The sequence below is a fragment of the Cucurbita pepo genome, unplaced genomic scaffold (assembly GCF_002806865.2).
Source record: "Cucurbita pepo subsp. pepo cultivar mu-cu-16 unplaced genomic scaffold, ASM280686v2 Cp4.1_scaffold000642, whole genome shotgun sequence".
NCBI lineage: Eukaryota > Viridiplantae > Streptophyta > Magnoliopsida > Cucurbitales > Cucurbitaceae > Cucurbita > Cucurbita pepo.
In genome coordinates this window covers 547-10,052 of record NW_019646866.1, presented here as the reverse complement: position 1 = coordinate 10,052, position 9,506 = coordinate 547, and the positions used below count along the sequence as shown (strand labels likewise).

Below are 9,506 nucleotides of genomic sequence, written 5' to 3'. Positions count from 1 at the left end.
ATATATATATATATATATATATATAGTCCACGTGGCACAATGTTAGCAGTGGGCATATATAATCAGTGGTTTAATAATTAATCAACACTGTGGGGCGGCGGGTTCAATGAACCGTAGGACAAATATTTAGGTTTGAATAAAGATATCACTGAATTATTTGAATAAAACAAAGTGAAAAAGGATGTGGCATGTCAGGTCTACTCAAACTCAACATCATTTATCCTTTTTAATCATTTATTGCTTAAATTAGAATTTGACCATTTCATAATTTATTTTAACCTCAACCTATATAATGCCATATAATTACTTAATAATCTTATTTTAGATTCTAAATGAATAATTAGTTAGGAATACATATACATAATTATGAGTGCTGAGAATTGAGGATTAATGACATAAAATTAATTGAGCAGAAAAACGTTGTGGACACGATGATTATGATAATACTAAACACACAGAGATTGGTCTGTTTATTTATAACATTTTGGCGATACATGTGGGGGTAAGTGCAAAGGAAATGGCAGTAACCATTGTTTTGTTTTAAAATATTGGTTTATAAACCGACAACCAATTTGAGTGCTGCCATTACCGGAGCCGACAACCATTGGATCCTCACTGATTTTTTCGAACCCTTTTGTCTGCGTCTATGTCCAAACCCCATCCATTTTTAGTTGCACCAATAGTGAACCCTTTAATCTCATATAACCCATCACAAAGTTTTCATTTTTCTACAAAACCCACTTCTCATTTCCCCTTTTCCTTCAAACCCATCTCCTCAATTTTCGTTTTAACTCTTCTTTATGGAGTTTAAGCACCATCAGCAGCTCAACCTTGAGCTGGTTCTAGAGCCATCTTCGCCTTCCTCTTCAGCTCCTGTGAGTCCAAATTGCGAGGCAGCCAGGGTTTTCTCGTGTAACTATTGCAAGAGGAAGTTTTATAGCTCGCAGGCGTTGGGAGGTCACCAAAATGCTCATAAGCTGGAGAGGACGTTGGCCAAGAAGAGCAGGGAGATGAGGGCGTACCGAGGAGACCATGGAAGCAATAATGTTATGATGAAGTCAAGCCATTTGTGGAAAGTTGAGACTCTAACAGCGCCACCACCTCTTGTAATTGATGGTGGGAGAGATCAGATAAGGGCTTTTCCAGCTGATCAAAATCTTCTTCTTCATCATCATCATCATCAACAAGCTGATGATATTGGCCATCTTGACTTGTCTTTAAGGCTCTGAGTTTCTTTCTCATTTTTTTAATTTTACCTATAAATTTGTGTAATGATTGAAACCCCACCAAAAGGAGTGAGTGATGGATTGAGAAGTGTATTTTATGTTCCATGAATTTCCCAAATGTTATATGATCATGGCTGGGTTTCATCCTTGCAGACGTTCATTTCTCGCTAATTTAGATGGACAATATCATATCATTTTGGAGATACGTGATTCCTAACAATTACATGTATAAATCGACAAATTGAAACACTTGAATTGAATTGTGGTGAGGTTAAGTTAATCAAAGACAACACAGTTCGAGGGGTTCGATTCATGCTAATTTTTCATTGCATGCATTATTATCAATAATACTCTATCACAATTACTTAAATCAGGATGCATACATGTTTACTGTTATGGGATTCCATTTTCTGGTTAAAGAATGTTTGTTCATTAGATTAAGAGTTGAAAGGGACAAATTTTTAATGAAAGTTGGTTCTAATTTTGTCTCTGCTAATTCATATGCTTGGTAGCTTAATGTAATTAAAGCTAAAGAAAGCATTAATGTTAGTTCCTACTAAAATGCAACACAATATCAAGTGAGGATCACCAAGTTGGATAGATTTATAGATATGTTTACCAAATGCATGGTTGTTGCATCTAAATTTAAAGCTTCATACTTTATCAAACATTTAAAGAAAACAAACTTTTACATGGGCTGTTTACAAAACTTTATAAATCGCTAAAAAAAAGTTACTCGTAACCATCCAGTGACGAGCTCTGATACCATTTATAACAGCTCAAGCTCGCTCCTAACAGATATTGCCCACTTTAGCCAGTTACATATCACCACCATCAGTCTCACAGTTTTAAAACGTGTCTATTAGGGAGAAGTTTCTATAGCCTTATAAGGAGTACTTCGTTCCTCTCTCAAAACCCACCTTCCTTGGTGACCCAGCGTCCTCGCTGCATACGGCTTGTTGTCTAGCTTTGATATGGTAAGGTATTTTCAATTCTACACATATATAAGCGTTTATGACTTTTCTTTAGGTGTCGATTCAAAATAAAGATGTTGATACCAAGATCTTTCTCGTTCGATAATCTCAACATAGTTAATAGTTACCCCTCCAATTTCTTTCAAGAAATAGTTTAGAACTTCTATTTTTGATCTCATTTAAAGTGAGAAGAGGAGGGCAAAGGCAAAGGCAAAGGCAAAAGGTGTTAAGTATTGATGTGTGGCATTGTAAATTGATTAGAAGAGAAAAGAATGTCTATTGTGAGCAAAGCACATAGCAACTCCAAATGAGAAGATCTTTCCCTTTAAGAGACTAACTTTTACGAAGCAAGAGCTTCCCAACTCCCCAAGCTCAAGAACATCAACCCACAAAAAATAATGAAACAACTCATCTAATTGGAGCTAACAAAAATGCAGCCTTAGTTTACACGTAAATGAATAAGAATAGCAAGCGAGGGCCCCAAGTTCCTTGTTTAGACATACCTCACGCTGCTACCAACCCATTAATAACCCTATCTTCCCAACCTACATTTTCTCCAACCTTACCTTAATTTTCAACACTTCAATAATTCAATCCATCCTCCATCCCGACTTTCTAATCGTTTCGGTTTAATTCTCTCCATTCTTCAAACCCACCTCGTGAACAATTACAAATCTTTCTAAAAAATAATATTTCTGTAGCTAAATGAATAAGACACGTAATCATACATTCATCGTACACGAGAACATCCAACCATTCCCAGGCATGCATTAGGCTGTGTCGTCCTCAACATATAAATAAATATTTAATGAAGAACATAGGGATGGCAACTAAAAGTTTCATATTTAGACTTCCCCGAAAAGTTTGAACTTGTTGTTAATGAATTAATAATAATGTTTCAACTCGTACATGTACTTCAAACAATTATTTAATCTCTAATTAGAAAATTGTTGTATACATAAATGCATGAAAAGAGTGCATTTTCCATGCCTTGCAAGTATGAACACAAACCCTTTAAGCAACTTTCATTTTCATGCATTCAAACTCATAATATATATAAACTCAGTATCATATAAGCCCAGTTGAGCTAGGGAAGAACTATCTATATTTGTTATGAACATGAGATTTGAATAATTTTGTTCATTAATTATCTAAATATATACATAGTTGGTGGTTGTTTATTGAAATGATTTGAGTTGTTATGTGGGTTCAACTCCTTTCATAAATGGAAAAAAGTAATTGAAAGGGACTCCCAAAATAATATTATAGTTGAGATTTATTCACCTCCATGGCCCTATAAATATTTGAATTCCTTAAACCTTTAAACACCAACAAAACCAAGAACACATTACAAAGATTGTCTTACACTTCCCTTCATTACTTTTCATGGCAGCCCACCAGATTCTTGGCACCGAAACCGATATCTCCGAGGAGTTTTTGATAGCTCGAATCATCGACCTTCATGGAAGCATCTCGAGGCTTGAAACCCTAAAGCCATGCAAGGAAGTGAACGGCCTGTTCACCAAGCTTGTGAAATTTTGCATTTTGCCTTGTTCAATAGATGTCACCACATTGCCACCCCATTTACAAGCCATTCGTGAGAGCCTCATACTTTTATGTGGCCGAGCCGAGGGGTTACTCGAGTTAGAATTCTCGACCATGCTCGGAAAAATCCCGAAACCTCTCAACAATCTTACTCTATTTCCATATTATGACAACTACATCAAATTAGCCCACCTTGAATACAAGATATTGATTGACAATGGAATTGTGAATCCTAAAAGGGTAGCTTTTGTGGGGTCCGGTCCTCTTCCTCTAACTTCCATTATATTGGCCATGCAGCACATGAAGAACACGTATTTCGACAACTACGACATCGATAGCATGGCAAATGAGGTGGCGGGAAAGATCGTGGCTTCGGACGGTGAGTTGGAGGGAAGAATGAAGTTTTGGACGAGGGATATTGTTGAGGTAGGAGAAGAGCTTGAGGGATACGATTGTGTGTTCTTGGCAGCTCTTGTGGGGTTGAAGAAGGAAGATAAAGTGAAGATTTTAAGTCACTTGAGAAAGTATATGAAACAAGGTGGGGCTTTGGTTGTGAGAAGTGCTAAAGGAGGTCGAGCCTTTTTGTACCCTGTGGTTGACGTCGCCGACATGGCTGGCTTTGACATTCTCTCTATTTTTCATCCCTCCGATGATGTCGTCAATTCCGTTCTCTTGGCTCGCAAGCCTATACTCATATGATATTGAGCTACGTTTCAAGTGAATCTATGTCGTGTTTTCTTTTATTTATTTACATGTTTTGATGTCGTGTGTACTTCTTCATGTACTAAATATTATTGAGTTTAATATGAATCAAATTGTGTTGTGAAATTCTAATACGAATAACATTTTAAGATCTCAAATATTAGATTCAAAGATTACAATTGGTATTTTTTAAACTAATTATTTTTATAATTTAAATTAAATTGTATATTTTAGCTTTTTTTAAGCTACCCTTCACAATATTATTTAGAGCGCTATTTTGGGCCGAACGAAATAAAATCCGAGCCCAGTGTCTCACTGGATCAAAACATTTCTGGGCCCAAACTCAAATATCTGTTCTAGCTCTTCAAGATTCGATTCGATTCAATTCGATTTAGAACAATTCAATTCAATTCAATTCTCTCTTTATTTCATCGATAATAGTATGTTTTAACATATAAAAAATATTGTGTATACAAATACAATAGAAATGAATATTGGGCAAGAACAGAACAGTAGAATCATGAATCAAAAGAATTAAACTCAGGCAGTGGCATTGCATTCGGGAGGCATGCCCTGAGGAAATCGCTTAATATCGGTGCAGTAATTGTAGATCATGTAGTTCTTTTGGACCCAGTTCATCCTTCCTTGGCTGTCGGAATCCAGTTCCTGAGAGAACCACGACTTGTCGTCGGAGGTCGGCTGCGAATTCGACCCACAAGACGACTGTCCCGATGACCAAATGCAAGCGTTTTCATTGAAGTTTCTGTAAGATGCGGTGAATGGAGCCTGAGTCCAATCGGTCTTCACTAACCCACCTCTGGTTGCCCAATCATCGGCGTTCCAGAGACTGGATTGAAGCCTCATGGGCTGATTTTTGGGGAATGCAACGCCAATTGACTCCTGGTTCTTGAACTCTCTAATGGGTGTGCCGTCCACGTAGAAGCTGTAAAGCAAAAACAGAGCAAATTTCAATTTCAATTGCGATTACAATTCACACTTTTGGTTGGAGTGGATAATTGAATTTAGAGTGCTTACACAATGCGCTGGGGATTCCAGAGAATTGAATAGGTGTGGAAATCAGCAGTTGGGTCGAACCAGAGATGGAACTGCTGCTCTCTGTTGCCCTTCCCCTGGCTGAACACATTGGTGTGAACAGTGTAAGGATCGCCGCTCAGATTCCCCAAAAACTCGAAATCGATTTCGTCCCACGCAGACCCTTCTGAGCGCAACTGCAAATTCATAAAACAAAGACGAATGTAAGAATCGGAATGAGCGAGCATCCACTGTAAAAGAAGATTCAAAGTGTAAAACGTACGTAGTAGGCAGTGACAGTGCCGGCAGAGTTGCCAGGAACGAGCTTGATTTGCATATCGATTTTCCCATATAAATACTCATTCCTGGAGCGGAAGCCAGAGCCAGAGGCTCTGTCGAGGGACAGAGAAAGAAGGTCGCCATTGTTGAGAATCTGAGCGCGGCCATCTCCCCAGGTAATATCGGTTGATTGGTGGAAATTAGCAGCGGCAGAGGAAAGGAGGGAGGCGGCGGCGAATAGTAGAGGAAGCAGGAAAGCAGTGGATGAGGCCATGTTGGTTGATTTGGAATTGCAGTGTGAGATGAAGAGGGAAGAAGGAAGCAGGGGGTTATATATAGCGAGGGATGAGGAAGGCGGCCAATGGGAAAGGCAAACGCGGAGAAGGTTCATTGGAATGCTGCGTACAGCTGGAGATGGTTGGGTTTGGGGAATCATCCTAACGCATAAAGCCTGCTACGCGGTTCGCACCGCCTCCTCCACTCCACCACGATCACACCATACAAATTTTATGTCACAATATTAATTTTCCTTAAATGCTTAATAAATCCATTTATATATATATATATATATTTTTTTAAAATTAATAACTTATTAAATGCAAAATTGATTTTTTTTTTTTTTTTTTAATTCAAGGTGTAAACATGATAGATTAGGAAGGACAGAAAATAGTCTTCCAAAATAAAATTGAATTTAGAAAAGTGGCTTAATTTGACAGCTGTGTATTGATTCAATTGTTTGTAGCGTCTTCCAATTAGTTTGAGTGAAGATGGAAAAGTCTTTTCTGTTTTATCTCCATGAAATTCTTCATTTATTTTTACAAAAATTTAAACCTAGATTTCTGACGAGTAATTTAAAGATTAAATTCTTTGAATAATTTATCCTCTATTATTATTATTATTTTTGAATAGAGTTATTTTAAAAAAATTATTTTTCAATATAATGTTGGTAAATAATAAATCAATATACTTTTGTTTATATATATATATATATTTGAAAATACATTTCTAGAATAAAAGTGGAGAATATAATATAGTTTAAATTTTAAATTTTAAAATATTGAAGAAAGAAATAATATAATAATAATAAGGGATGGGACGGTGAATATGGGATCCAGCTGGAGATGCAGGTAGAGGATAGTAGATGAAGCTTCTTACGCGGGTTCCTCTGAACCACCGTCTTCGGTGTTTCTTTGTTTGCTTTTGTAATGTGCACCATCTCCCGCGCTAGTGCGTGTTACGGTCATGCTCGTTCAAGGCGTGTTTCTCATAGCCGTATACCCATGATAAGTCAAGCTCTTTATATCTTTCCATGTTCTAGTATTTTACTTTTGTATTTATAGGAAGTACGACGTTTCGGTCTTTTCTATGTTACTGTGCTAACAAAGCTATGATATCACTTGTCACAATCGCACTCTTGATAGTAGCGGACTTGCGATTGTGCGGCACTCACTTTCCAACGACAAGTGAGCTAATCCAATTCGTTCTTATGTCACCTACAGGCAAGCGACGTATGCTCGAGCCTCTGACCTCGATTTAAGAAGAAGGTTTTAGAAAATGAGGGTAGAGAGAGATTTTGAAAGATACGTTATATATGCAAGCAAGAGAGTAACAACAACTGCTCATAATATATAATTTTTGGGAATGAGAAGTTGACAACTAGTGCTAGGGCATTTCATGTATGTCAGGCTTAAGACATGATTTTTTCAAAACGTCATGCTTCCTAAAAATACAAAAGTAAAATATTAGAACATGAAAAGACATAAAAGTTTTGGCTTGTCATAGGCATGCAACCATAGTCTATGGGTTGGTGCGGACAGGGCACTCCCGAGGAAGGCCTTGAGGGAATCTCATTTGATCAGTGCAGTAATCATAAATCATATACTTCTTCCGAACCCATCGCAGCACTTTCTGGCTGCCTGAATCAAGCGCCTCCGATAGCCACGGCGTCGAGTTCTGGCCACACCACGACGCTGCATCGCTCCACACACATCCATTGGCATTGTAGCTCCTGAAGGAAGCCGTGAAGGGTGCTTTGGTCCAGTCCGTTTTCACTAGCCCTCCTCTTGTCGCCCACTCCTCCGCGTCCCATAAGCTCGCGTATAGCCTCATTGCCTGTTTCTTTGGATATGGCACCCCCTTGGTTTCCATGTTCTTGAACTCCCTTATTGGCCTCCCATCCACGTACCACCTAACACCATACCCCATAACAGTGCACACACTCAATCTAGACGAACACAAATAATTAAACACAGAAAAGGAGGGAGAAATATTGGCTACAGTCATGTACAATAAAAGAGAAGTAGAAACTATTATACGAACACGACTCTCCACAATGGTATGATATTGTCCACTTTGAGCATAATCTCTCATGGCTTTGCTTTGGGCTTCCCCAAAAGTCCTCATATCAATTAAGTTAGTATTCCTCACTTATAAACCCAGGATCATTCCTTAAATTAGCTGTGTGACTTCTATCATCCAACAGAAACCACAGCTCTCTACAATGATATGATATTGTCCACTTTGATAAGAACCACAACTCTCTACAATAATACGATATTGTTCATTTTGAGCATTAACTCTCATGAGACCTCGTATCAATGGAGATTATTGCTTACTTATAAACTCATGATTATTTCCTAAATTAGCCAACGTCTCCACTTATCAGAAAATAACAGTAATGAGACTATCAACAAGAAATGGTGCACGAGAGTGAACTTACACTACATGAGTAGGATTCCAGAGGAAGGAGTAGGTGTGAAAATCAGCAGTCGGATCAAACCAAAGGTAGAATTGTTGCTCCCTATCACCCTGTCCTTGTATATAAACATTGGTATGCACAATATAAGGTTGGCCACTCAAGTTTCCAAGGAACTCGAAGTCTATCTCATCCCACAACGACTCTTGTGAACGCAACTACAATAAAACATACACACAAAAATCGACGTGGTTAATTCAAACGACATCGTAATGGAATAAAAACAACAATAGAGAGGGTTGTTCTTACATAATAGGCCGTGACTGTGCCAGCTGAGTTGCCAGGTACAAGTTTAATTTTGATATCAAACCTGCCAAAGAGATATTGATTCTTGGACTGGAAGCCTGATCCAGAAGCTTTATCAAGAGACAGCGCAAGGAGATTGGCATTGTCCATGATTTGTCCTCGACCATCTCCCCAAGTTACGTCCACTTGTTGGTAGAAGTTCCCAGCAACACAAGGAAATAGAACAATAATCAAAAGCAGGCATTTTGAATAAGCCATTTTGTTTTAGTGAATTATGATGAAGGAATAATTTGTGGGTTTTTATAGCCGTCCCGTCCCACGAGAGGGGTTTAGCTTTGGGCTGGAGAGAATGTTGGAAAGTTGTATGTTGTTGGAGGTAAAAGTGGGAACGAACAGGTGGATGGCAAGAAAGAAGGCGAAGACATAAAGGTCAAAGGCATTCAAAAGGAATGGTTTTGGTTTTCAGGCATGATTAAGCAGACAACAAATGGTGGGAGATGGTTGTTGGAGAAGCAATATTGTAGTACAGGAAATGTAGCACCATTTGGCAAATTACTAGGTTTTGGGTTATCTGATTGGTCGGTGTCTCTGTACACATGGGAATCAGAGCAATTTGGACAATTTTTATTTCTAATGCTCCTAATCCATTTACATTCAAAATAAAAATGTGCACAAAGGATGGCCGCCCTTAATTTCATGAAATCCCCTGGACCAGGTTGGGTTGCTGCCTGACCATATACCGCGAAA

The 9,506-nt window shown here is 38.3% G+C and overlaps 4 protein-coding genes across 4 annotated transcripts; 2 read left to right on the top strand and 2 right to left on the bottom strand.

Annotated features, from left to right (window-relative positions):
- The first annotated feature begins 800 nt into the window (after positions 1–800).
- Positions 801–1,229, top strand: LOC111785689 (zinc finger protein 7-like). Its single transcript, XM_023666069.1, has one exon. The coding sequence runs from the start codon at positions 801–803 to the stop codon at positions 1,227–1,229; it is 429 nt and encodes a 142-aa protein (XP_023521837.1).
- A 2,357-nt stretch (positions 1,230–3,586) lies between these two features.
- On the top strand, positions 3,587–4,444 carry LOC111785688 (nicotianamine synthase-like). The gene has a single exon (XM_023666068.1). It carries the CDS (start codon positions 3,587–3,589, stop codon positions 4,442–4,444), a length of 858 nt encoding a protein of 285 aa, XP_023521836.1.
- Positions 4,445–4,851: 407 nt separating this feature from the next.
- Positions 4,852–6,081, bottom strand: LOC111785686 (xyloglucan endotransglucosylase/hydrolase protein 22-like). The gene is made up of 3 exons (XM_023666065.1): positions 5,763–6,081; positions 5,483–5,676; positions 4,852–5,390 (listed from the first exon to the last, which is right to left on the bottom strand). The coding sequence occupies exons 1-3, from the start codon at positions 6,030–6,032 to the stop codon at positions 4,988–4,990; spliced, it is 867 nt and encodes a 288-aa protein (XP_023521833.1). The 5' UTR covers positions 6,033–6,081; the 3' UTR covers positions 4,852–4,987.
- A 1,474-nt stretch (positions 6,082–7,555) lies between these two features.
- On the bottom strand, positions 7,556–9,017 carry LOC111785687 (probable xyloglucan endotransglucosylase/hydrolase protein 23). Its single transcript, XM_023666067.1, has 3 exons — positions 8,763–9,017; positions 8,478–8,671; positions 7,556–7,946 (listed from the first exon to the last, which is right to left on the bottom strand). Exons 1-3 carry the CDS (start codon positions 9,015–9,017, stop codon positions 7,556–7,558), a joined length of 840 nt encoding a protein of 279 aa, XP_023521835.1.
- Positions 9,018–9,506: the final 489 nt, after the last annotated feature.

What these genes read in the sequence shown, in the direction of transcription:
- LOC111785689 (XM_023666069.1), top strand. Translation starts at nt 801, where the DNA reads ATGGAGTTTAAGCACCATCAGCAGCTCAACCTTGAGCTGGTTCTAGAG.
- LOC111785688 (XM_023666068.1), top strand. Translation starts at nt 3,587, where the DNA reads ATGGCAGCCCACCAGATTCTTGGCACCGAAACCGATATCTCCGAGGAG.
- LOC111785686 (XM_023666065.1), bottom strand. Translation starts at nt 6,032, where the DNA reads ATGGCCTCATCCACTGCTTTCCTGCTTCCTCTACTATTCGCCGCCGCC. An exon ending in GCACTGTCACTGCCTACTAC is followed by an intron (nt 5,677 to 5,762) that starts GTACGTTTTACA and finishes ATGAATTTGCAG; the next exon opens with TTGCGCTCAGAAGGGTCTGC. An exon ending in TGGAATCCCCAGCGCATTGT is followed by an intron (nt 5,391 to 5,482) that starts GTAAGCACTCTA and finishes TTTGCTTTACAG; the next exon opens with CTTCTACGTGGACGGCACAC.
- LOC111785687 (XM_023666067.1), bottom strand. Translation starts at nt 9,017, where the DNA reads ATGGCTTATTCAAAATGCCTGCTTTTGATTATTGTTCTATTTCCTTGT. An exon ending in GCACAGTCACGGCCTATTAT is followed by an intron (nt 8,672 to 8,762) that starts GTAAGAACAACC and finishes GTTTTATTGTAG; the next exon opens with TTGCGTTCACAAGAGTCGTT. An exon ending in TGGAATCCTACTCATGTAGT is followed by an intron (nt 7,947 to 8,477) that starts GTAAGTTCACTC and finishes GTATGGTGTTAG; the next exon opens with GTGGTACGTGGATGGGAGGC.